The sequence below is a fragment of the Natrix helvetica genome (assembly GCF_964273705.1).
Source record: "Natrix helvetica genome assembly, chromosome: 1".
NCBI classification, from domain to species: domain Eukaryota; kingdom Metazoa; phylum Chordata; class Lepidosauria; order Squamata; family Natricidae; genus Natrix; species Natrix helvetica.
Window position 1 is genome coordinate 372,365,860 of NC_138548.1, and position 26,477 is coordinate 372,392,336.

Consider the following 26,477-nt stretch of genomic DNA (forward strand, 5'->3'; position numbering starts at 1 on the left):
AAGCTTTTTTGTTAATTTTTACTTTTGTGGCAAGCCTTTCTTCATTGTGAGTCTTAGCTTTCCTCACTTCATCTTTACAGGCTTGGGCTATTTGCTGATATTCTGCCTTAGTTATGTCCCCCTCCTTCCACTTTTTATACTTACCTTTTTTTGTCTTTCAGTTTGTCAGATAGTTCTTTATGCAGCCATGCTGGTTTCTTTTGGGAGCTGTTTTCTTCATTGGTATTGTTCTAGACTGGGCTTTTGTAATCTCATTTTTCAAAATTTCCCAAGCTTCTTGAGTTGTTTTCCCCTTGAGGATTCTCATCCATGGAATTTTTCCCAAGCTCTCTCTAAATTTATTGAAATTAGCTTTCTTACCTCCCATAACAAAGAAAAATAGTGAGCACTTCAATGGGACAAAGTGATGGGAGAGAATGAACTACTGAAGCATTACGAGACTCGAGAGTTTTGTCAAAAGTGATAACTGGAAGGATAGCGCTGTGTCTGCACCAACTAACAGTTGTGTTTAACTGATTTCTAGTCTGAGATACAATATTTATTGTGCTTGATTTTTATTAATGCCCTAACTTATACAGTAGTTAAAAGTTTAGCTCATACATTTCAGATATAGACTCTTTTGGGTTGGTAAATTGGACAATTAAGGGAACCAGCTTTAGAAAATACAGGTGGCCCTTGACTTATGACCACAAGCCCAAAATTTCCATGGCTAAGCAAGACAGGTTTGTTCCATTATACAACTTGTTTTGCCACAGTTGTTCAGTTAGTAACATGGCTGTTAAGTGAATCAGTTTCCCCCATTGACTTTGCTTGCTGGAAAGTTTCAAATGGCGATCAAATGATCCTGGGATGCTCCAACCATCAAAAATACAGGCCAGTTGCAAAGTGTCCGAATTTTGATCACATGACAAAGGGATGCTGCAACAAGGGAAGTATGCAGTGGAGTACCCCAAGGCTCTGTTTTAGGCCCAGTACTTTTCAACATCTTCATCAATGATTTGGACGAGGGAATAAATGGGGAACTCATCAAATTTGCAGATGACACCAAGCTGGCAGGAATAGCCAATACTCCAGAAGACAGGCTTAAGATACAGAAGGATCTTGACAAACTTGAACATTGGGCACTATCTAATAAAATGAAATTCAATGGTGAAAAGAGTAAGGTTCTACATTTAGGCAACAAAAATGGAATGCACAGGTACAGTATAGGTGGTACCTTGCTCAGTAGTAGTAACTGTGAAAGGGATCTTGGAATCCTAGTGGACAACCATTTAAATATGAGCCAGCAGTGTGCAGCAGCTGCCAAAAAAGCCAACACAGTCCTAGGCTGCATCAACAGAGGGATAGAATCAAGATTACGTGAAGTGTTAATACCACTTTATAATGCCTTGGTAAGGCCACACTTGGAATACTGCATCCAGTTTTGGTTGCCACAATGTAAAAAAGATTTTGAGACTCTAGGAAGAGTGCAGAGAAGAGCAACAGATGATTAAGGACTGGAGGCTAAAATACGAATAGTTACAGGAACTGGCATGGGTAGTCTAATGAAGAGAAGGGCCAGGGGTGATATGATAGCAGTCTTTAATACCTCAGGGGTTGCCATAAAGAAGAGAGAATCAAGTTATTCTCCAAAGCACCTGAAGAAGCAAGGACAAGAAGCAATGGATGGAAACTAATAAAGGAGAGAAGCAACTTGGAATTGAGGAGCAACTTCCTAAGAGTGAGGGCAATTAACCAGTGGAACAACTTGCCTCCAGAAGTTGTGAATGCTCCAACACTGGAAGTTTTTAAGGAGAGATTATGCAACCATTTGTCTGAAATGGTGTAGGGTTTCCTGCCTGCGCAGGGAGTTGGACTAGAAGACCTCCAGGGTCCCTTCCAATTCTGTTCTGTTCTATTCTACCTGTATGTGAGAATCCCTCTCTTTTCAGAGTGAACTTGGTTGCAGTGGACCATAAAATCTTCTTCCCTCTTTTTCTTTTGATAGGTTCAGGATCCCTTCATGGAAGTGGGTGTTCAAAACCTCCAAGCACATAGAGACATGTCATCTCTCTCCCAAGAACTGGCCTTCGGAGGGATCTCCCAAGAGGATCCAACTCAGATCACATCCGAAAGTAAAAAAGCAGTTCTGTCTTTGTTATATTTTTATATTGGTGTACTCCATAAGGAAACATAACAGGGTGCAGTTGAAAAGAAACATATTACAGAACGTTATACATTCATTGAACACGTTGGTTCAGCTCAGAAGCTTACGCCAGTGTTTTTCCAGGGTCCCAATAAGCACATATTTAATCAACAAAGGCCCCTTTGCACTACTAGCATTCCCAGATAGAGATGCCGCTTTCAAGGCATGTAACATCATATCTCCCAATGAGGTATTGAGACCTGATCCAGCCAATCAACTCCTACCAAACTCCCAAATAGTAATAGCACTTAGACTTATATACCACTTCATAGTGCTTTACAGTCCTCTCTAAGCGGTTTACAGAGTTGGCCTATTGCCCCCAACAATCTGGGTCCTCCTTTTACCGACCCTTGAAGGATAGAAGGCTGATTTAACCTTGAGCCGATGAGGATTGATCTCATGGCTGTGGGCAGAGTTAGCCTGCAATAAATTTTAACCACCATGCTACCAAATGAATCAGATAAGGCAAGAGTATAATTCCCGTCCAATGGAAATGGCACTGTTCAGCACCTGCCCACTTCCTTGAAGTCCTGGAAAGAAATGAACCGAAGATCCAATCTTAAAATCTCTCTTTATTTCAGTAGATTCTTAAGTACAAACTTAAGGAAACTCATAGTTCACTGGGCCTTTCAGCGATTGACAGAAGCCCTTGTCTCTCATGACAAGAGAGCCATCTCAAAGCCTAACCCTTTAGGCCTCTTTATTTCACTCCTTGCCACGTACTCAGTTAATTGGAGAGGCCTTTTTGTGATGTTGGCACAGTGGTTAGAATGCAGTATTGTAGGCTAACTCTGCTGACTGTCAGCAGTTCAATCCTGACCAGCTCAAAGTTGACTCAGCCGTCCACCCTTCCAAGGTTGGTCAAATGAGGACTCAGTGGAGGCAAAGTGCTGACTCTCTAAACCACTTAGAGAGGGCTATAAAAGCACTATGAAGCAGTATATAAATCCAAGTGTTATTGGTAGTGCTATTGCTAACACAACAATTGAGCCCAAAATTTCTAAGCAAGACAGTTGTTAAGCGAGTTTTGCCCAATTTTACGACTTTCCTTGCCACAGTTGTTAAGTGTCTATGGAGATTCTCAGTCATCCAGGTCATGGTTATCCCAAAGTTGCAACTGCCTCTTTTGAAAAGCAACTTTGGGACAGTTGTGAAGGGAATTACTGCAGTTCTTAAATTAGCAACATGCTTGTGAGGTGAATCTGGCTTCCCCATTGACTTTGCTTGTCGGAAATTCACAGGTGATCACATGACCCCAGGACACTGTGAATGTTATATGCCAGTTGCCAAGAATCCGAATTTTGGTCACACGATCACAGGGATACTGCAACGGTCATAAGTGTGAAAAATGGTCATCAGTCACTTTGTTTACCTGCCGATGTAACTTCAAACAGTACGGGTTAAACGGTACAGGTTTCCCTTGCTCTCATTCCTCCTGGATCCTCTGGGGGTACAGATTACACCCACATCATTACTTTTTACTATCAATCTGGTGTTCCCTGTCAGCCCACTCCCCAATATGGAACTTGGAATTAATATACCATGTACAGATCTACTTTGCTTCCCATAATGCTCAGTGTCATCATAAAAACTTTTGGGGAAGATTATTGGGGGCAATATGCTGACTATAACCCGCTTAGAGAAGGCTGTAAAGCACTACGAGCGATATATAAGTCTACGTGCTATTGCTATTGCTTACTTGCAGTCCCATGTGTGTGAAAGAATGCTCCTTTTATTTATTTTGTGTATGATTTTGCTTGAGAATGCAGAAGGAATGCTTTCAAAATGTCTTCCTCCATTTTTGTCTTATCAGTGAATGGAGCAACCCTGAGGTTTCCTGCAGAAATGTCTTTGCTTTGTGGTGGAACTGAAACTGCTGTTGTCATTCCAATTCAGGTAGGAGCTTGTGTAAAGTGTTAGTACCACTTTATAATGCCTTGGTAAGACCTACACTTGGAATATTGCATCGAGTTTTGGTCACCGCACTATAAAAAAGATGTTGAGACTAGAAAAAGTGCAGAAAAGAGCAACCAGGATGATTAGGGGACTGGAGGCTAAAACATATGAAGAACGGTTGCAGGAACTGGGCATGGCTAGTTTAACAAAAAGAAGGACTAGGGGAGACATGATAGCAGGGTTCCAATATCTCAAGCTATTTTCAAAAGCACCTGAAGGCAGGACAAGAAGCTATGGATGGAAACTAATCAAGGAGAGAAGCTACTTAGAACTAAGAAATTTTCTGACAGTTACAATTAATGAAACAACTTGCCTCCAATGTTCCAACACTGGAAGTTGTTAAGGAGAGATTGTACAATCATTTGTCTGAAATGCTGTAGGTCAGTGGTTCCCAACCTTTTTTTGGCCATGGCCCATCTAAGCATCTTTAAAATCCCAATGCCCCCTCTGTAATATATAATTCTTACTTTATTCAGAAAGTGAACTCTGCTCATGTAGAGGAAGCCTAAAAGGTCATTAACTTGGTTTAAACAAAGTTCAAATTGCCCCCCCCCAATTAAAAATCAAATTACCCACTTGTGTGGCGTGGCCCCCACGTTGGGAACCACTGGTGTAGGGTTTCCTGCTTCGAAGACCTCCAAGGTCCTTACCACTTCTGTTATTCTGTTCTGTTCTATTCTACCTGTATGTGAGAATCCCTCTCTTTTCAGAGTGAACTTGGTTGCAGTGGACCATAGAATCATTTCCCCTCTTTTTCTTTTGACAGGTTCAGGATCCCTTCATGGAAGTGGGTGCTCAAGACCCCCGAGAACACAAAGACATGTCATCTCTCTCTCAAGAACTGATCTTCGGAGGGATCTCCCAAGAAGATCCAGCTCAGATCACATCCGAAGGTAAAGAAATGGTTCTTCATCTACTAATTTTTTATTTTGGTGTGCTCCATAAGGAATCGTAGCAAGATGCAGTTCAAAAGAAACATATTACAGAACGTTATTCATTCATTGATCATGTTGGTTCACCTCGGAAGCTTAGTCCAGTGTTTTTCCAGGGACCCGATAAGCAAATATCCCCTTTGAACTACTAGCATTCCCAGACAGAGATGCTGCTTTCAAGGCATGTAACATCATCTCTCCCAATGAGGCATTGAGCACCCTGATCCAGCCAATCCACTCCTACCAAACTCCCAAATATTACTAGCAATACCACTTAGATTTAAATTCCACTTCATAGTGCTTTACAGCCCTCTCTAAGCGGCTGTTCTGACCCAGCCTTCGGAGAAGTAAGAAACAGACCCCTAGCAAAGAAAAACCCCTCTTTATTTATCTCTTGTGAATTAATTGCATTCACCAACCGAAAGTCCTGTTAACTGCAGCAACAGACCTTATCAGTTCATTATGATCATTCCAACCTGTGAGGCTACAAGTTAAGTTCTGGCAAGACAGTCTTCGTTGCATGAAACAAAATTAGGAAAATCTCTAGAAATGTGAACTGTTGTCTTCTATGACCACCACTTCCCTTTCCTTCTATTTATTCCCCAGCCAGGGAGGGGCCATTCAACGTCCAAGTTTGATTTGCTTCCCAAGTAGACACCTTGTCCTTGACCTCTGTCCACTCTGTGTATACGTGCATCTGGAACCATTTACTTTCTCGAGAATGCACTAGGAATGTTTTCAAAATGTCTTCCTCCATTTCTGTCTTATCAGGGAAAGGAGCAATCCTGAGGTTTCCTGCAGAAGCACCTTTGTTTTCTGGTGATTCTGAAACTGCTGTTGTCCTTCCAACTCAGGTAGGAGGGATCAAGCTTGCGTAAAGTGTTAGTACCACTTTATAATGCCTTGGCAAGGCCTACACTTGGAATATTGCATCCAGTTTTGATCACTGCGATTTAAAAAAGATATTGAGACTCTGGAAAGAGTCGAAGAAGAGCAATGAAGATGATTAGGGGGCTGGAGGCTAAAACATATAAAGAACAATTGCAGGAACTGGGTATGTCTACTTTAATGAGTAACGTTACAATATCTAAAGGGCTGCCACAAAGAAGAGGGAACCAAGCTATTTGTTGAGATTTTGGAAAGAATGTATTAAAGATCAATGAAGATGATTAGAGGACTGGAGGCTAAAACATACGAAGAATAGTTGCAGGAATTGGGTATGTCTAGTTTAATGAAAAGACATGATAGCAGTCTTCCCATATCTAATGGGCTGCCACAAAGAAGAGTGAGTCAAGCTATTCTCCAAAGCACCTGAAGGCAAGACAAGAAGCAATGGATGGGAACTAATCAAGGAAAGAAGCAACCTAGAACTAAGATAGTGAGAACAATTAACCAGTGGAACAGCTTTTCTTTAGAAGTTGTGGGTGTTCCATTGCTGGAGCTTTTTAAGAAGAAACTGGACAACCATTTCTCTGAAAAGTAAAGGGTCTCCTGAGCGAGTGGGGGGTTGGATTAGAAGACCTCCAAGATCCTTTCCAACTCTGCTATTTTGAGGGCAATTCTTTTCAGATTCTTTTCTTTTCATTGTCTAAATGTGGTTTTGACAAGGGACATTCCAAAGCAAGCTGAATTTCTCTTCCAAAGTTAGTTCACTTAATTTGCTCCCTTCTAGCCATTTTTTTCACAGTGGTAGCAGCTTCCTGGTATCATTTGAACATTGCTGGTTTCTCATGCTTCTAGAAGGCCTTTTCCAGCAGCTTCAAATAGCTGTTGAACTTTGTTTTTGTCTCAGGGACAACATAAGGCATCTGTTAACGTATCAACTAGGATTGTCCCAACACTGTGTTGAGGAAGTCACCTTCAGGAAGCACTGAAGACCTTGATCAATGGTGAATCCAAGGTAACTACATTAAGAGATAAGATAGAAAACTTTGCAGGTGATCCTCGATTTAGAGCCATCTGTTTAATAGAATAGGAATAGAAATTAGAACAGAATAGAATAACAAAGTTGGAAGGGACCTTGGAGGTCTTCTAGTCCAACCCCCTGTTTAGGCATGAAACCCTATGCCATTTCTAATAAATAGTTATCTAATCTCTTCTTAAAAACTTCCAGTATTAGACATTCACAACTTCTGGAGGTAAATTGTTCCACTGATTAATAATGACAGTGACTGCTCAAAGTTACAACAGTAGAGAAAAAAGTGACTTATGACCACTTTTCACACTTACGATCATCGCAGCATCTCCATGATCACATGATGAAAATTCGGACGCTTGGCAACTGATTCATGTTTATGATGGTCGCAATGTCCTTTTGCGACCTTAGGACCAGCAAAGTCAAGGGGGTAGTCAGGTTCATTTAACAATTATTATGAACTTAACAACTGCGGCAAACAAGCTCGTAAAATGGGGGCAAAACTGACTTAACTGTCTTGTTTAACAACAGAAATTTTGAGCTTAATTGTGGTCATAAGTTGAAGACTACCTGAACTATGTGAAAATTGCCCATAGTCACTCTGAGATTTGGGATGGGAGGTATCCAAACTTGATAAATTTATCAAGCTTAGATACCACTCATCTCACTCTCAGAGTGACCTTGGGCGATTTTCAGGTGATACAAGCAATCCTCAACCTACGACCTCAAGTAAGTTGGAACCGTACATTAAGAGGGACTTTTTTTTTGAATTTCAGAATCATATGTTATTTGAAGATATAGCCATATTTTTTTCTGAAGAGGAGTGGGCTCTGCTGAATCCTGACCAGAAATTGCTGTACAGGGAGATCACATTGGAAAATGCAAGGAACGTGACCTGCATAGGTAAGGGTTCTCTTTCTACTTTTCTGGTCACACGTAACCAGCATACCTGTTTGTCAGAAAAAAACCTCTCATATAAAAACAAGGAGACCATGAACAATAAAAAGCATATTTATTTAAAATATATATTTTCTTTTGCAAAAGGATTCTCAATCATGAAAGAAAGAAATAGAGTGTTGGATAAGTCCAACTTGGAAAATGTGGTGAAACTTGCTTAACAACGCTCTTGCTTAGCAACCAAAATTTTGGGCTCAATTGTGGTCATAAATTCCCTTCCTTCCTTCCTTCCTTCCTTCCTTCCTTCCTTCCTTCCTTCCTTCCTTCCTTCTTTACTTCCTTCCTTCCCTTCCTTCCTCTCTCTCCCTCTTTCTTTCTTTCATCTCTCCCACTTCCTTTCTCTTTCTATCTTTGTCTCTCTTTTCTCTCTCTCTCTCCCTCCATTCCTTCCTTTTCTTTCTCTTTTTTTCTCTCTCCCCACCCCCTCTCTCTCACATACATCCCTTCCAATTATATTCGTAGATATATTCTGTGAACTAAAACGGGTGCCCAATAAATCCTATGATCACCACATTCTATGTCCTACAAGCCAATTCACAGAGCTCCCAATTCAGCCTCTTAGCTCTCTGGGGGTTAACCAAATGTGGTTAGTCGCCCTGTTATCTCTTGGCCTTGGTTCCCGCCCTTTTAGCAGAGCAGCAGAGGGGGCTAATTTCAGACGGCTTTTTTTTCTTTTGCCGAAGCCAGATTTCTCTGCCGCTCGGCGGGTGACCTGGTGGGTGTATGACAGTGTTGGGCACGCCATAGAAGGCACGTACGTCACGCGTGCGCGCATACACACACACACCGCTTGCCGCAGTGCAAGGTGCATGCGTAAGGGAGACTGGATCAGTTGGGAGGCTGGTAAAAAAGAAGCCTCTGTTTTTCCGCTTCCGTGGCTCGCAAAACAAAAAGGCAGGGATGCTGGCTGGCCCTCTCTTCACTTACCGCTTACCCCTGCGGCCCGCTGGCTGCAGCCCTGCCTGGCTGGGTGACTGGCCAGGAAAGCGACGAGGGGGCGAGCGCCGGACATCATCCTCGCCTCCTTCCTCTGCGAGCCGTCGCAGCGGAGAAACAGAGGCTTCTTTTTTGCCAGCCTCCGAGCTGATCCAGTCCCCCCTTACGCATGCATCTTGCACTGTGGCAAGCGGTGTGTGTGTGTGTGAGAGAGAGAGAGAGCCGCCTCGTTTTCAATAGAGGGCAGAATCCATGCAGAGGGAGGAAAAACACATGGATTCCCCACCCCCAATTGGAAATGAGACGGCTGTCAAAGAGAAGGAAGCAGCGCGCACCACGTGGGTTTGTCCAACATCCGAAGAAGAAACAGGAGGTGAGGATTCGGCTGTTGGACAAGCCCACGTGGCGCACACTCCCTTATCTTTGACAACCGCCTCATTTCCAATTGGGGTAGGGAAGAAATCCATGCATTTTTCCTCCCTCTGCATGGATTCCCTCCCATTGGAAACGAGGCGGCTGCCAAAGAAAGGAGCAGCGTGTGCCACGTGGGCTTGTCCAACAACCCCACGTGGCGCACACTCCCTTATCTTTGACAACCGCCTCATTTCCAATGGGGGTAGGGAAGAAATCCATGCATTTTTCCTCCCTCTGCATGGATTCCCTCCCATTGGAAACGAGGCGGCTGCCAAAGAAAGGAGCAGCGTGTGCCACGTGGGCTTGTCCAGCAGCCGAAGAAGGAACAGGAGGTGAGGATTTGGCTGTTGCATGAGCCGATGTGGCGCACGCTGCTCCCTTCTCTTTGACAGCCGCCTTGTTTCTGGGGGGGGGGGGAATCCATGCACAGGGAGGAAAAACACATGGATTTCTTCCCCACCCCCATTGGAAACCAGGCGGCTGTCAAAGAGAAGGGAGTGCGCACCACGTGGGCTTCGCCCAATCTTCCGCTCCGGCAAAGGAAGTAGATGGGCAGGGCAAGCCTGGTGCGGACAGGCAGGGGAAGCGAGCGAGTGGCGACTGGGCAGGAGGGGGCAGGCCAGAGGAGAGAGCATTCTGGTATGGGGTCTCCGGAAGCTCAAGTACAGGAAGGCACGCTAAATTTCATGAAGCGGTAAACGCGTACCGGTGCGTACCAGCTGAAACCCACCCCTGGTGAAAACTAACCAAGGAGAGAAGCAACCTAGGACTTAGGAGACGTTATCTGACAGAACAATTAATCAGTGTAACAACTTGCCTCCAGAAGCTGTGGGTGCTCCATCACTGGAAGTTTTTAACAAGCGATTGGACAACCATTTGTTTGAAATGGTATAGGGTCTCCTGCTTGAGCAAAGGTTTGGACTAAAAGACCTCCAAGGTCTCTTTCAATTCTGTTATTCTGAGTCCCTAGTAATTGGGCTGTACTAATAGATACTCCAGGTTCTAAGGAGTTGTGAGCGCTCACCCAGGCATGTCTCCTTGCCATTTGCCCCAAGGCCTCTTTGCTGTAGACTCCCAAACGGAACACTTGTTTTCATCAACCACCTCAAAAAACAATCTGAAACCCAAATAATCTTCTCCAACAGTTTTATGTTGTTGTATACTGAGGATCATGGCAAGCAAGGTAGATCTGTACATGGTATAAATGTCCCAAGGTCAAAATACTAGTTCCAAGTTCCGTACTGTGCACTGGGCTGACAGGGACAGTAAAAATATTGCCCTATGTGTAATCTGTACCACCATAGGGTCCAGGAGGAATGAGAACAAGGGAAATGTGTACAGGTAGTTGTTGACTTACAACCATTTGTTTAGTTACTTTTTGAAGATACAACAGCAGGTTAAAAAGTGACTGATGACCATTTTTTGCGCTTACGACCATTGCAGAATCCTTATGGTTGTGTGATCAAAATGCAGATGCTTTGGTAACTGGCAAGTATTTATGATGGTTGCAGTGTCCTGGGGTCATGTGATCACTTGTGACTTTCCAACAAGCAAAGTCAATGGAGAAGCAAGATTCACTTCACCACTCACTTAACAACTGCAGTAATTCACTTAAGAACCATGACAAGGAAAGGCATAAAATAACAATAGCACTTAGATTTACACACTGCTTTACAGTGCTTTTATAACCCTCTGTAAGCGATTTAGAATTAGCATCTGGTCCCCAATAATCTGGGTCCTCATTTCATCGACCTCAGAAGGATGTAAGGCTGAGTCGACCTTGATTCAGAATCTGTCAGAATCAAACTATTGGCAATCAGCAGAATTAGCCTGCAATGCTGCATTCTAATCACTGTGCCACCAAGGCTTATAACTTGAGAACTACCGGTAATGTTCAATACAGGATGTGGCAATAGAGCTTGATCCCTGAGGGTGTTTTAGCTTGGGCCTTGAACATCTCATGAAACTCACCTCTTTGTTTCTTCTTTTTGTCGCAATCAGGCGAAAGGTGGGAGGACAAGGATTCCAAGAAGGAGATGATAGAGCACTTGCCATCAGTCAAAAATGAAATTGGGGAAAGAATGTTCCAATGTCAATGGGGAGTCCAAAGTCCTGAGGAAAAGCAGCTAAAAGTAGAGCCAGAGATAGCCCTCGCTTTTCATCATGTAGATGACAATGCGCTTCTGGCCGAAAAAAATCACCAAGAAACCAGAATATGTCCAGGGTGTGGAAGAATATTGAAGGAGGAATCAGGATTGTGTGGGTATTGCAGAAGCCACCCTGTCGAGGCACAACATGTAACTTGGGAATGGGTCTTTCCTCTTACTTTAAATCAAAATATATCACTTGAGGAAAAATTATATACATCTGTGGAATGTGGGGAGAGCTTCAGCCAGAGTAGCCATCTCAGTGACCATCAAAAGATTCATCTCCAGGAGAATCCATATCAGTCCATGGATTGTGGGAAGAGCTTCTATCAGAAAAGTCACCTTATGACCCATGAAAGAATCCACCAAGAGAAACCACATCCATGGTTGGAGTGTGGAAAGAGCTTCGGTCAGAGCAGTTACCTGAGTTCCCAGACGAGAATCCATAGTGGGGAGAAACGCTATCAATGTGCGGAGTGTGGGAAGTGCTTCTGCCGCAAAAGCCGCCTTACTTCCCATAAGAGGAGCCACACAGGGGAGAAGCCGTATCAGTGCCTGGAGTGCGGAAAGAGCTTCAGTGATGCAAGTTACCTCACTTCCCATAAAAAGATCCACACTGGAGAAAAGCCATATCAATGTCTGGAGTGTGGGAAGAGTTTTAGCATAAGCAGTTCCCTAACATACCATAAAAGGACCCACACGGGGGAGAAGCCATACAAATGTACGGAATGTGGAAAGAGCTTTGCTGTAAGCAGTTCCCTTAGTTCTCATAAAAGGATCCATACGGGGGAGAAACCGTACCACTGTGAGGAATGTGGAAAGAGCTTTAGAAAGAGTTGTTCTGTGACTTCCCACAGAAGGATCCACATGGGAGAAACCACATGAGTGCACGGACTGTGGGCAGAACTTCAGAGACCCCAGTTCTGAGGTTATGATCCTTGTGCAGAAATGTTAGAGTTCTTTCTTGGCCAATGTGATTGGATACAAAAGGAATTTGTCTTTTTCCACTCAAAGAAATGTCATGGAAGTCGATCATGGACTAAGATTAACTGGTGCAGCTGAAGGAAGGAAAATGAGGAATTATCACCCCATCACACCCTCTACCATGGAGATGGGTAATTAAGAAATTGGATGGATGGATGATAGATATATTATCTTTTCATTTTATAAGATTTAAGATGATAAGATGATGGATGAGTTCAACTGAAAGATTTTGGAAGAGTTACAACTAATTGAGTGTGTCATTTGTACCTCAATAATTGTCTGGTGTGGCACAGCAACCGATCAAGACAGGTACAGACTTCCAACGGATAGTTGTGAAAAAAACAATCACAACCAACTTTCCTTTCATTGAGTTGTGTATGAACTAGAAAGAGGACTGAGAAAATATATATAGACCCCTCACATCCTGGACATAATCCATTTCATTGTCCCCCCTCAGAACGCTGCTATAGGGCATTGCATACCAAAACAATGCCCTATGCCATCACACTTCATTCCCACAGCACTGTCTTATTTTTCATAATTTCTCATTTTTCTCATCTTGCCTATTGGTTTCTTGTTGTTTATAAATAGTTTGTAACATTATTAATGATTGTAACTATGATTTGTGATCTATGACCTCTTAATTGCTTTTAATATGTACACTGAGCTTAGGCACCGGAGACGATTCTGTTGTGTTGTGTTGTGCTCTGTTTTACTCCTACTCTTCTCTACTTCCCATTCCCCTATCCCAGGGGTCGGCAACCTTAAACACATAAAAAAGTCACAAAGGTCCTAACCAAAAGCTTCCCCTTCAATTCTGGAGCCAACTGGAAGTCCGGTTCCCCCATCATAGCGTCTCTTCCGAGCGTGGCATTCTTTTTCCTCTACCTGTCCTAACCGAAAGCCCTATCAATTATGGAGCCAACCAGAAAACCTGCCCCTTGCCATAGAATCTCCTGGCACGCTTTTCTTTCCCTAGCCGGAAGCTCCTCAAAATTGTGGCCTCAACTGGCAACAGACGGATGAAAGAGCCACATGTGGCTCCAGAGCTACGTGTTGGCGACCCCTGTTCTATCATATCCTCTGATGGTGAACCTATGGCACAAGTGGCATGCTTAGCCATATTTGCCAGCATGTGAGTAATCAGTTCCAGTGTGCATGTGCGTGCCAGTGAGCTGATTTTTTGCCTTCCGGAAGACCAGGGGAAGCCATTTTTGCCAACTCCAGGCTTCAGAAAAGCCTCTGGAGCCTAGGAAGGGTGAAAAACAGGCTCAACGGGCCAACTGGAAGTTCGGAAATGATCCCTTTCCAGCCTCTGGGGGGCTGGGGGAGGCAGTTTTCGCCTCCCCAGGCTTCAGAAAATCCTCCGGAGCCTGGAGTGGGTGAAAACTCTCCCGTGCATGCACGGGTGGGTGGGGTGCATTGCATTATGGGTGTGGGCATGTGTGCATAATTTTGGCACACCTTTACAAAAAAGTTTGCCATCACTGTCCTATCTTATCCTAGCATTGACAAATATCTATAAACCTGTTGATCACCAAAGGAAGTAGATGTAGGGAATAAGATGGCAGACAGGATCAAAATTACTGTAAGCTCTTGTCTCTTTTAATAAAAAAAGTTTGAAACTCAAAAAAAAAAAATTACTGTAAGCTCTTGGAAGAGCTATAGGTTAGTAGAGGCAAGTACCTATAAATCTGATCACTAGAGGCAGTAGATGGAGGGACAATTAGTAGGACCTGGCACTTTAGTCTTTCCTTGCGTAGGAATGTTGAATTTGCATATCTGCATACCAGGTCTGATTTTCTTAATTCTGACGCCACTTACAGTGTAACAAGAGTTGGAAGGGACCTTGACCGTCTTTTAGTCCAACCTCCTGTTCAAACAGGAGACTTCTAGTTCTCAATTCCTTCTCTTTCACTGCTTCATTTAAGAGAGTCACTTGATCTCTCTCCAGTAAGACTACCGGTACTTAATTTGCATTTATCTACATATTGGATCTCCTGTTTATAACTTACTTAAAACTTTTGGTTGCAAAAATGTATATACTACCTCCTGTTTATTAAAGAAATATTGATGTTCGACAGCACTACCAGTTCTCTTGCATTTAGTTTTCTTCTCTGCCATTCTTCAGTAATGGAGAAAACTCCATTCGTGGTTATGAGACACAGATCAACCGGACAACTTCAAATTTTCTTTCATAATCTAAGCTCTCAGATAAGGATCATTTGTTTAATCCCTTTTTTGCCATGAGGCTTGTGTCTGCAGAGCACCTGGTCCCATTCGGGTATCTTTTCCTGTTCCTCTGCCTACTCAATGTTAGCACTATCCCTTAAGACTTACATACCACTTCACATTTTAATTTTAAAGAAATTAAAAGATGCTCCTGGGGAGGAAAACTAGACAGCATACTAAAAAGCAGAGACATCACCCATCACCAACAAAAGTGTATAGTCAAAGCTGTGGTTTTTCCAGTTGCAATGTGTGGCTGTGAAAGTTGGACCATAAGGAAGGCTGAGTGTCAAAGAATGGAGGCCTTTGAACTATGGTGCTGGAGAAGACTCCCGCGAGTCCCTTGGACTACAAGGCGATGTAGCCCTATCTAAGTGGTGGAAACTGAATCGATCTCGAGCCAGTTAGGATCGAACAGCTGACAGTTGGCAGAGTTAGCTTCCAATACTGCGTTCTAACCACTGTGCCACCATGGCTCATGTTGCTGTTTTATTGGCAATTGTGTATGGTTGATGGCTGTGTTACCCTGTCACTTGTGCGGGGAACTAGCAGGGAGGTTAGAGAAAGAACATGGGGTTTTATAGACTGCCCTGGTAACCCCCTGTACAGGTAGTTCCCAACTGCTGCTACTATCGGTTTGTCCGATCTGGGCTGAACCAGAAGCAACCCACCTCTGGTGCACAGGTTAACATCCCTGAGTAGGAGGAGCTTCCTACGAATGGCGGTCGTCCTCTGAGCTCCAGGAACACCATGGAGCTCCCGACCGGGTAGGGACTGCTGCCGGCCCCCATACCATCGAAGGGGGTCGAGAGTTGGACAGCCCGACCACCCAGGCATGTTTCAGGCTGATATTAGCCCGACAGGGTGGTCGGTGAAGAGCGGAGAGGAAAGAGGCTCGGAGGGCTGTAAACAGCAAGGAGAGAGCAATGGCGATGGCGTGGTGCGATTGCGCAGACGGCGCTGGCGCCGAAAACGCCGAAAGGAGAAGCCGAAAAGCCAGAAATGCCAGAAGAGGAGTAAGGAAGAGGGGGTGAGAGGCTCCGGAGGCCCCCAGAGACCCAGAGACATCAAAGGGCTTAAGGGGGAGCAACGGGATGCAACAGGACATTGGAATAATCAGCTGATAGGTGAGAAGGGCTGGGAAGCAGCCAGAGGCAGAGACAGTCGGAGGATCAAAGGGAGATGCCTGCGGCGGCAGACGAAGGGAGGGAGCCGCAGCCAGGGACTCCTGGGTTATTTTATCATTCCTGGCTGCTCCCATACCCCTCCAGGCCCCCCCATCCATCGGGGGGGGGGGCTGTATCCACCTGGAAACAGCTAAGCTGAACTTTCATTTACCCTCCACTATTTTTGCTACCTTTGCCTTCCCCCTACCACCTGGGATATTTAATCATTTCTTGCCCTCCCCCCCCCTGCCTCCAAGTACCAAGTACCACTGGACACTGGAACATCCCCTACCCTCCATTGAGACTCTTCTATTTATTAACTTTCTACCCTCCATTCCACCGAGACTCTATTAATTACTAACTTTGCACCATCTGCACCCCTACCCAACTGGGACTATTACAACGTTTTAATTTATTCGAGGTCTGATCTGCTCCGCCTGCGGGAGGCCCCTCTTTCGCAGGTATGGCCCTTGGCTCTCTCAGGGGCCAGCCTTGATGACGGGTTTGTGAACCCCGAGAGGTGGAAGAAGAGGAAGCTGAGGGGCTTTTTAGCTAAATGTTTTATATTGTTTTTAGGGGGTTCTGGGAAGGGAGGGTGGGATAACCAGGCCAGGAGGGAAGCCAGTGCCAGACGAACAGGTGAGTCCAGGAGGGAAGTGAGCGGAGTGGGGGGGGAGAGGGAACAAATTATTCCAATAGAGGGTTGTTTGATTACAACGGTCGCGGGGAGGGGGGGATGCGAGGATAAAAGAAGACTACAAGGTCGGTTGGGAGACCGTGGCTGTTGGCTACGCCCGGTCGTTTGTACCAACCCCCGCAACCTAGGTGGCCAGGAACTACAGAGCCCGGGCCTACGGCTGATGCTTTGCAATGCAAGGTCCGTAACCAACAAGGCCCCCCTCATTAATGAGCTGATCTCTGAGGGGGAGCTGGACCTTGCAGGGATAACGGAGACCTGGTTGGGCCACGAGGGTGGTTTACCCCTCGTGGAAATGTGCCCACCAGGTTTCCGCGCATTCCATCAGCCTCGGGCCCTGGGTAAGGGTGGTGGGGTGGCGGTAGTTATACGGGAAGGTCTAGAGCCGAGGGAGTTCACTGTTCCTCAGATATCCGGGTGTGAGTCCCTTGGTGTGACATGGGGCCCAGGGAGGCAGTTGGGTTTGCTGATTGTATACTTGGCTCCTCGCTATACATCAGCGGCCCTGCCCGAGCTCCTCGAGCTGATCTCGGAGACGGCGGTTGAGATCCCCAGGCTTGTGGTTATGGGGGATTTCAACCTGCCGTCGACGGGAGCAGCGTCTGAGGTGGCTCGGGAGTTCATGGCTTCCATGACAGCCATGGGCCTGACCCAGTTAATTCAGGGCCCCACACACAAAGGTGGCCACACATTGGACCTTGTTTTTGTATCTGAGCAGTGGACGAGTGATCTGGGTATAGGGGACTTTGTTGTTACACCCCTGTCATGGTCGGATCACTCATGTCTCCGGCTGGACTTCCCTGGCGCTACCCCCCACCGCGAGGAGGCGGGACCAGATGGTCCAAGCTGGTACCGCCCCAAGCACCTGATGGAGCCGGATAGGTTCCAGATGGAGCTTGGGCCATTACCTGTAGCCCTGACCCGCGCTCGGTCGGAGGACCTAGCGGCCGCCTGGAATAGGGCGGCGGCTGGGGCCTTGGACCGGGTTGCGCCTTTGCGACCTCTCCTGCGGCAGCGACCCACCCGGGCTCCTTGGTATACCGAGGAGCTGAGGGTGATGAAGCGCCATAGGAGACGTCTAGAGAGCAGGTGGAGGTCCTCACGCTCCGAATCTGATCGAACACAGGTAAGAGCCTATTTACGGACCTACCTTGTGGCATTAAGGGCGGCCAAACGTAGATATTGCGCTGCTCTTATTGCGTCCGCGGATAACCGCCCTGCCGCCCTGTTTAGGGTGACCCGCTCCCTCTTGTCACAGAGGACGCAAGGGGCACCCTTGCAGGGCAGAGCAGAGGAGTTTGGGGAATATCTGCAGGATAAAGTCGCTCAGATCCGGAGCGGATGGGCCCCCCTCAGTGGACCGGACGGGCCGCCAACAGCGAGTCTTGTGAGACCATCCTGGGAGGAGTTTGATTCTGTTGCCCCCGAGGATTTGGATAGGTTGCGTGGACGGCTGCGGCCCACCACATGTTTAATGGACCCGTGTCCCTCCTGGTTGGTACTGGCATCTTGGGAGGTGACCCGAGGCTGGCTTCTGGGCCTGGTGAATGCCTCATTGGGTGAGGGATCCTTACCAGCCGCCTTGAAGGAGGCGGTGGTGAGACCCTTACTTAAGAGGCCTGCACTCGACCCAATGGAGCTAGCTAACTATCGTCCAGTCTCCAACCTTCCGTTTTTAGCGAAGGTTGTCGAGAATGTGGTGGCGCAGCAGTTTCCACAACACCTTGACGAATCCGAGTATCTAGACTCACGCCAGTCCGGCTTCCGACCCGGGCACAGCACAGAGACAGCCTTGGTCGCGTTGGTCGATGATCTCTGGAGGGCCAGAGATAGAGGTTGTTCCTCTATCCTGGTCCTATTAGACCTCTCGGCGGCTTTTGATACCATCGACCATGGTATCCTATTGCGCCGGTTGGAGGGGATAGGAGTCGGAGGTACCGTTTTGCGGTGGTTCGGCTCCTACCTCTCCGACCGGAGGCAATGTGTGTTGACAGGGGGACAGAGGTCGACCCCGAGGCCACTCACTTGTGGAGTGCCACAGGGGTCGGTCCTCTCGCCTCTCCTGTTCAACACATATGTGAAGCCGCTGGGTGAGATCATCCGTGGTTTTGGGGTTGAGTATCACCTCTACGCTGATGATACTCAGCTGTATATTTCAACCCCAAACCACCCCAACGAGGCTGTTGAAGTGATGTCCCGGTGCTTGGAAGCCGTCGGGGTCTGGATGGGGGACAACAGACTTAAACTCAACCCCTCCAAGACCGAGTGGCTGTGGCTACCGGCACCTCGGTTCAGCCAGCTGATTCCATTGCTGGCCATAGGGGGCGAACAATTGCCCCCTGTGGAACGGGCGCGCAATTTGGGCGTCCTCCTTGATGCCCGGCTGTCGATGGATGACCATGTGGCAGCCGTGGCGAGGGGGGCGTTCCACCAGGTTCGCCTGGTGCGCCAATTGCGCCCCCTACTGGACCGGGATGCCCTACGCACGGTCACTCATGCGCTGGTGACGTCCCGCCTGGATTACTGCAACGCTCTCTACATGGGGCTGCCCTTGGGACGTGCCCGGAGACTGCAGTTGGTTCAGAACGCAGCCGCGCGGGCTGTGATGGGGAGTACGAGGTACTCCCACGTAACACCTCTCCTGCGCGAGCTGCACTGGCTACCTGTGGTTTTTCGGGTGCGTTTCAAGGTGCTGATTACCATCTTTAAAGCGCTCCATGGCACGGGACCTAGTTACTTGCGGGATCGCATCCTCCCACATACATCCCTGCGGCCAATTCGCTCACACAGGGAGGGACTTCTCCTGGTGCCGTCCACTAGGCAATGCCAACGGGCGACACCAAGGAGTAGGGCCTTCTCTGTGATGGGCCCAACCCTCTGGAATGACCTCCCCCCCAACATTAGAACCACTTCTGACCTCCGCTCCTTCCGGCAAAAATTGAAGACTCACCTGTTCCGATTAGCAGGCCTGGCATAATTACAACTGTCCCTCCTGGCAAATGTATTATTATCTGGTTATTTTAGGGTTTTTAATCTGTTGTGTCCGTTTTAGGGATTTTAAAAAATTATATTTATTCAGCTTTGTACAGTTCTTTTAATTGCATTTTAACCTCCTCCAAACTGTACATATTTAATATTTAATTTTTTATTGTATTTTTGTGATATTCTCTATGGACTGTACACCGCCCCGAGTCCCTTCTGGGAGAGGGGGCGGTCTAGAAGCACAAATAAATAAATAAATAATAAATAATCCCATAATAGAAAGGAGGAGGAGCTTCCGGAGGGAATGGAGGGCTGCCTCTGAGCTCCGCTTAATGCGGAGGGCTCTTTGACGGGCAGGGATGCTGCCGACCCTCATTTCCAGCTTGAGGATCGGGATTCTTGGCGCCGAATATGCTGGCCCCTGCCCGGGTCCAGGCTGGCCCGCCGGGTCGGTCGGGCAGCCGGGCAGGAGGAGGATGGTGTGCCGGTCGGCGCGGCATGGCGGCTGGCGCTTCTGAGCGGCATGGCGGCATGGCGGCTGGCGTTTTTGAGCCGGAGCGGCGGAACGGCGACGCGGTGGAGGCCTGAGCGGAGGGGGCGGAGGAGGCTGGAGGAGGCTGGAGGACGGTGGTCTGGTTGGAGGCATTTCGGAGGGATGGTGGCGACCCAAGAGAGAAGGAGAGCGAGGCCCGAGGGAGGCCCGAGGGGGGCCCGAGGCGCCGGAGGGAAGAAGGAAAAGAGAGTGAGGCCTGAGGCGCCGGAGGAGATCGGCAGGAGGGCTGCAGGGAGGCCGTATGGAGGTCGGTGCAGCCCCCCCAGGCCCCCCCGGGCCCAATAATAACACCAATAACAATAACAACGACTGTGGGTGGCCAAATGGACGGAGGACTATCTAAGGCAGAGGCGGGCCACGAAATGGAGGCGTTGGAACACCTGAGGCCCATGTAGAAGGTTTGACTCTGTACTCTGCTGTGCTCACTACAACCCGCCCCCCCCACCCATTTACTACTCATTTACTACTCTTTATCATGGGCTACCCGCCCCTACCGCCCATTACGAACTACCCTTAGCTGCAGCCCTCTATTCACCAGCTGGCTATCTTATTTCCATCAGCCCATCATTTCCATCCAAGATGTGGACTTTTTTCCATCTGTCTATCCTTTGCCAGGACTATCCCCTTAGTGGGATCTGAGGCTGCCAATGCATATTAATACCGACAGCTCCCACTTGACGAGCTTTGGCCCTGTCTAATCATGTTATATACGAGGCTAGACCTACTACAGCTACGAGATTCCCCCCTCTCGCAGCTATGGCCTCCTGCCCTTTCAAGGGCCCACCTTGAGGACGGGTTCATTAACCCAGAGAGGTGGAGGAAGCGCACGTTAAGGGGTTTTTTAATTAAATGTTTTTTAAAAGTTGTAAGGGGTTATAAGGATGGGGGGGGAGGGGTTGTAGGGATGGGGGGGGGGAACCGGTTAGGAGGGATGGAAGAGCCAGGCACCTAGGTGTGGTCGAAAGAGGAGGGAGCGGAGTGGGGGAGGAGAGGGAAGATAGCATTCCTGTGCAGGGCTCCTTAATACCAACAGTCGTGGGGAGGGGCAGGTGCGAGGACAGTTTAAGAGTGCGTAGTCGGTTGGGAGACCGGGGTTTTTGGTCATTCCCGGTCGTTTGTACCAACCCCTGCATACTAGGTGGTCAGGATCTACAGACCCAAGGCCTGAGACTGCTGTTATGCAACGCGAGGTCCGTTGTTAATAAGGCCCCCCTCATCCACGATCTAATTTTGGAGGGGGAGCCAGACCTCGCCGGAATAACCGAGACCTGGTTGGGCCACGAGGGAGGTCTACCCCTTGTGGAAATGTGCCCGCCAGGTTATCGAGCATTTCACCAGCCTCGGGTCCAGGGAAGGGGCGGTGGGGTAGCAGTGATTATCCGGGAAGACTTAGAGCCGAGAGAGTTCACCGTGCCGCAGACATCCGGGTGTGAGTCCCTCGTCGTGAGATGGGGCCCAGGGAGGCAGTTGGGCCTGCTGATAGTATACCTGGCTCCTCGCTATACTTCAGCGGCCCTGCCCGAACTCCTTGAGCTGATCTCATCGGTGGCGGTTGAGACCCCCAAACTTTTAGTGATGGGGGATTTTAATCTGCCGTCGATGGGAGAAGCGTCTGAGGGGGTTCGGGAGTTCATGGCTTCCATGACAGCCATGGACCTGACCCAGTTAATTCAGGGCCCTACTCACGAGGGAGGCCACACCCTGGACCTTGTTTTCGTCTCTGGCCAGTGGACGAGTGATCTGGGAATAGGGGATCTAGACATTATTCCCCTGTCATGGTCGGATCACTCACTTCTCCGGCTGGACTTCCCTGGTGCTACCCCCCGCCGCGAGGAGGCGGAACTGGAAGGTATTAGATGGTTCCGCCCCAAGCGCCTGATGGAACCGGATAGGTTCCAGACGGAACTTGGGCCACCTCCTGTGGACCTGACCCGCCCCCGAGTGGAGGACCTGGTAGACGCATGGAATAGTGCGACTACCGGGGTCCTAGACCGGGTGGCGCCTTTGCGGCCTCTCCTGCGGCGACGAACCACCCTGGCACCTTGGTTTACTGAGGAGCTAAGGGTGATGAAACGCCACAAGAGACGCCTAGAGAGTCGTTGGAGATCCTCCCGTTCCGAATTTGACCGAGCACAGGCACGAGCCTATTTGAAGACGTACCTTGTGGCATTAAGAGTGGCCAAACGTCAACATTGTGCCGCTCTTATTGCGTCTGCAGATAACCGCCCTGCCGCCCTGTTTCGGGTGAACCGCTCTCTCTTGTTTGAGAGACCACGGGAAGCCCCACTACAGGGCAGAGCAGAGGAGTTTGGGAAATATCTACAGGACAAAGTCACTCAAATCCGGATGGGATGGGCCCCTTTCAGTGGTTCAGTAGAGACGCCCGTGGCGAGTCTTGAGGGACCGCTTTGGGAGGAGTTTGACTCGGTTGCCATCGAGGATTTGGACAGGTTGCGTGGACGTCTGCGACCCACCACATGTTTATTGGACCCGTGTCCCTCCTGGCTTGTACTGGCATCCTGGGAGGTTACGCGCGACTGGCTCCTTGGCCTGGTGAACGCCTCGCTGGGTGAGGGGTCTCTACCGGCCGCCTTGAAAGAGGCGGTGGTGAGGCCCCTGCTCAAGAAGCCTTCCCTGGATCCAACGGACCTAGTCAATTATCGTCCTGTCTCCAACCTTCCTTTTTTAGCGAAGGTTGTAGAGAGTGTGGTGGTAGAGCAGTTCCCACGTCACCTGGAGGAAAATGATTATCTAGACCCGCGCCAGTCCGGCTTCCGACCCGGGCACAGCACGGAGACGGCCTTGGTCGCATTGGTTGATGATCTCTGGAGGGCCAGAGATAGGGGTTGTTCCTCTATCCTGGTCCTATTAGATCTCTCGGCGGCGTTCGATACCATCGACCATGGTATCCTGTTGCACCGGCTAGAGGGGCTAGGAGTCAGGGGCACCGTTTTACGGTGGTTTGGCTCCTACCTCTCTGATCGGACGCAACGTGTGTTGGCAGGGGAGCAGAGTTCGACCCGGAGGCCACTCACATGTGGAGTGCCACAGGGATCGGTGCTCTCGCCTCTCCTGTTCAACACATATATGAAACCGCTGGGCGAGATCATCCGTGGTTTTGGGGTGGGATATCATCTGTATGCTGATGATACTCAGCTATACATTTCCACCCCGAACCACCCCAATGAGGCCGTCGAAATGATGTCCCGGTGTCTGGAGGCCGTACGGGTCTGGATGGATGGCAACCGACTAAAACTCAACCCTTCCAAGACGGAGTGGCTGTGGCTTCTGGCCTCCCGGTTCAACCAGGTGCTTCCATCTCTGGCCATCGGGGGCGTCCAACTAGCCCCCATGGAACAGGTGCGCAATTTGGGCGTCCTCCTGGATGCCCGGTTGTCCATGGATGATCATGTAACAGCCGTGGCTAGGGGGGCGTTCCATCAGGTTCGCCTGATGCGCCAATTGCGCCCCTTATTGGACCGGGATGCCCTACGCACAGTCACCCATGCGCTAGTGACGTCTCGCCTGGATTACTGCAATGCTCTCTACATGGGGCTTCCCTTGAGATGCACTCGGAGACTACAGTTGGTCCAGAACGCGGCCGCACGGGTGATTATGGGGAGGACTAGATACTCCCCTGTAACACCTCTCCTGCGCGAGCTGCACTGGCTTCCTGTGGTCTACCGAGTGCGTTTCAAGGTTTTGATTATGATCTTTAAAGCGCTTCATGGCACAGGGCCTAGTTATATGCAGGATCGCATCCTGCCCCACACATCCCTACGACCAATTCGCTCACACAGAGAGGGACTTCTCCGGGTGCCGTCCGCCAAACAGTGCCGGGGGGCGACACCCAGGAGCAGAGCCTTCTCTGTGATGGGCCCAGCCCTGTGGCATGACCTCCCCCGTGACATCAGGATTACTTCCGATCTCCGCTCCTTCCGTGTACAGCTGAAGACCCACCTCTTTCAATTATCTGGCCTGGCTCAATCGTAATTTCTCTTATTCCTCCTAACTGTTTTTTAAATTGTTTTTAAATATTAATTCTTAATTGCATATTGGGTTTTTACATTTGGGGTATTTTAATGCTGATTTTTAACTGTCTAAATGATGAAATTTGTTACCTCCTCCGTGTATGCGTGTATGTTTGTTTTGTATTTATGTACGTTTATGTGCTGTTATATATCTTTTATGTTTTATGCTCCATTGTACGCCGCCCCGAGTCCTACTTGGAAAGGGAGCGGCTAATAAATCCAAATTATTATTATTATTATTATTATTATTATTATTATTATTATTATTATTATTATTATAATAAGCATGGGAGAGTGCACTTAATTAGCTAAGCTCTCCACCTTGGGATGTCTTTTTTAACATGCTAATAATGATTTTTTTAATCTCTAGACCTTTGCCTGGACTTGCTTGCTTGCTTTTGCTCCCTCCCTTTTTCTTTCTTTCTCTCTTCCTCTTTTTCACTTTTTTCCTCTCTTTCCTCTTTTCTCCCTCTTCCTTTCTCTTTTACATTCATCCTTTTCCTTTTTTCTTGTTTTCTTTCTCTTCCTCACTCTGTTTTTTCTTTCTGTCCAAAGAACACCCACCGACTGAACTGCGCAGGTCTGGCAGAGCTACCCAAAAGCCCACCTACCTGTGTGACTACGAAACCAGTAGAATTAGTCCATCCAAGAGGGGCGGAGTATTAGATACTTGCTTCAACTACAGTGGTTTCCATCAAGGTCCTCTGTTCTGACCGGAACAGAGGTTTAATCTCATTGGTCGAAGGGTCTGACAGCTCCCTATAAAAGTGCTGCTGTCAGACTAAAACTTCGCTGTAGCTCTGCCAGACCTGCGCAGTTCAGTTGGAGGGTGTTCTTTGGACAGGTCAGATGGACCTGTTTGCTCCGCAGCTCCGCTTGGTGGAAGCTCCTGGAACCTTTCACAGTCCGAGGCTGGAGCTTCTAGAGCCGGTTTGCTCGGAGCTCGCTGCGGGCCTGAAACATAACCAGATAAGTTTCCCGGTACCCTCGGGTTTGAGCTTCCTGTGGAAGGAGTGAGTGTTTGCTCCGTTTGGGTAGGGCTTTGGCTATCTCATGCAGGAGTTACCTCTGGTTGTCTAAGAGTGGAGTTGGAGAGGCGGCCACAGAGTTGGTCAATGTGCCTTCTCCAATTCCGACTGTTCTCGAGCTCTACAAGATAAGAGCAAGGCACGGTGATGCCTATCACTGTGGCAGGAATCCACAGAGTTCCCCTGGCGTAGTTGTGGGTGTATACCGAGTCCCCTAATGCTAACATTCTGAATCTTGCTTGTGGAGTCAGGGGGCGATGAGGCAGAATAGTTTGGGTGTAGCTGGTCTAAGTGGGACCTTAGCCGGCGACTCATGAGAAGCTCGGAGGGGCTTGCCCTGTAGTGACACTGGGTGTGATGTGCTGAATTAGCAAATAGTGGTCAACCCATGTTTGCCAATCTCTCGGGCCTATCCTGGATAGGGCCTCTTTTGCAGATCTCACCATTCTCTCCGCCTGACCATTGGAGGCCGGATGGTATGGCGCGACCAGGGCATGTCTGATTCCCTGAGCTGCTAGAAAAGTCTCAAATTGCATGGCCGTGAATTGGGGCCCTTTGTCAGAGACCAGGACATCAGGCATGCCGTGCGTGGAGAAAAGTCTCCATAGTACCTTGATGACTGCTTCTGCCAATTTGGAGGTCATCAGGACTACCTCTAGCTATTTCGAGTAGGTGTCCACAACTACGAGGAATGTCTGGCCATGAACTGGGCCAGCAAAATCAATGTGCACCCTAGATCTTGGTGCTTGAGGTCACTCCCACACCTTAGCGGGCGCCACTGGGGGAGCTGGTCTGGACTCCTGGCATGGTGTGCAGGTAGCCACCCATTCTTTGATCTCCCTGTCCATGTTAGGCCACCACACATAACTCCTAGCCAAAGACTTCATCCGGACAATTCCAGGATGCCCTACGTGTAAGGCCTCTAATACTGCAATGCGCAGTTTGGGTGGAACAGCGACCCAGTCCCCCCACAGTAAACAGCCATTTACAATAGATAACTCGTCACGTTTACAATGGTACATTTTGAATTCAGACCCAACAGGCTCCTTGGGCCATCCCCTCCACACCCAGTTCAAAATTTGTTTGATGGTGGAGTCATTTGCAGAGTGACGGTTAACGTCACTGGACGAGACAGGAGCAGTCTCTAGGTAGTCAATGAGAAGGACTGGTGTCTCGGGGGTAGAGTCAGCAGGAAGTTCTGGCAGTGGGCAACGGCTCAAGGTGTCAGCGTGCCCCAAAGTGGAGCCTGGTCGGTGGATGACACGGTAGGAGTAGGCAGCAAGAAAGATGATCCATCTGATCATCCGCGGTGATGACACAGGAGTAGGTTGGTCCACAGCCAGTAAGCCTAGTAGTGGTTTGTGG

General features: G+C 48.3%; 1 protein-coding gene and 1 long non-coding RNA gene across 4 annotated transcripts in view; one reads left to right on the plus strand and one right to left on the minus strand.

Annotated features, from left to right (window-relative positions):
* The window catches only part of LOC309385258 (uncharacterized protein), a 70,300-nt gene extending 56,281 nt beyond the window's left edge, over window positions 1-14,019 (plus strand). For all 3 annotated transcript variants that reach the window (XM_081939500.1, XM_081939499.1, XM_081939501.1), the window contains exons 6-10: window positions 3,999-4,081; window positions 4,908-5,034; window positions 5,845-5,927; window positions 7,765-7,891; window positions 11,297-14,019. In XM_081939500.1, coding sequence (XP_081795626.1) covers window positions 3,999-4,081; window positions 4,908-5,034; window positions 5,845-5,927; window positions 7,765-7,891; window positions 11,297-12,327 — 1,451 coding nt within the window. In that variant the 3' untranslated portion in view covers window positions 12,328-14,019. The remainder of the gene's footprint in view (window positions 1-3,998; window positions 4,082-4,907; window positions 5,035-5,844; window positions 5,928-7,764; window positions 7,892-11,296) is intronic.
* The window catches only part of LOC309385259, a 156,610-nt gene that overhangs the window by 52,211 nt on the left and 77,922 nt on the right, over window positions 1-26,477 (minus strand). The window lies entirely within an intron of this gene.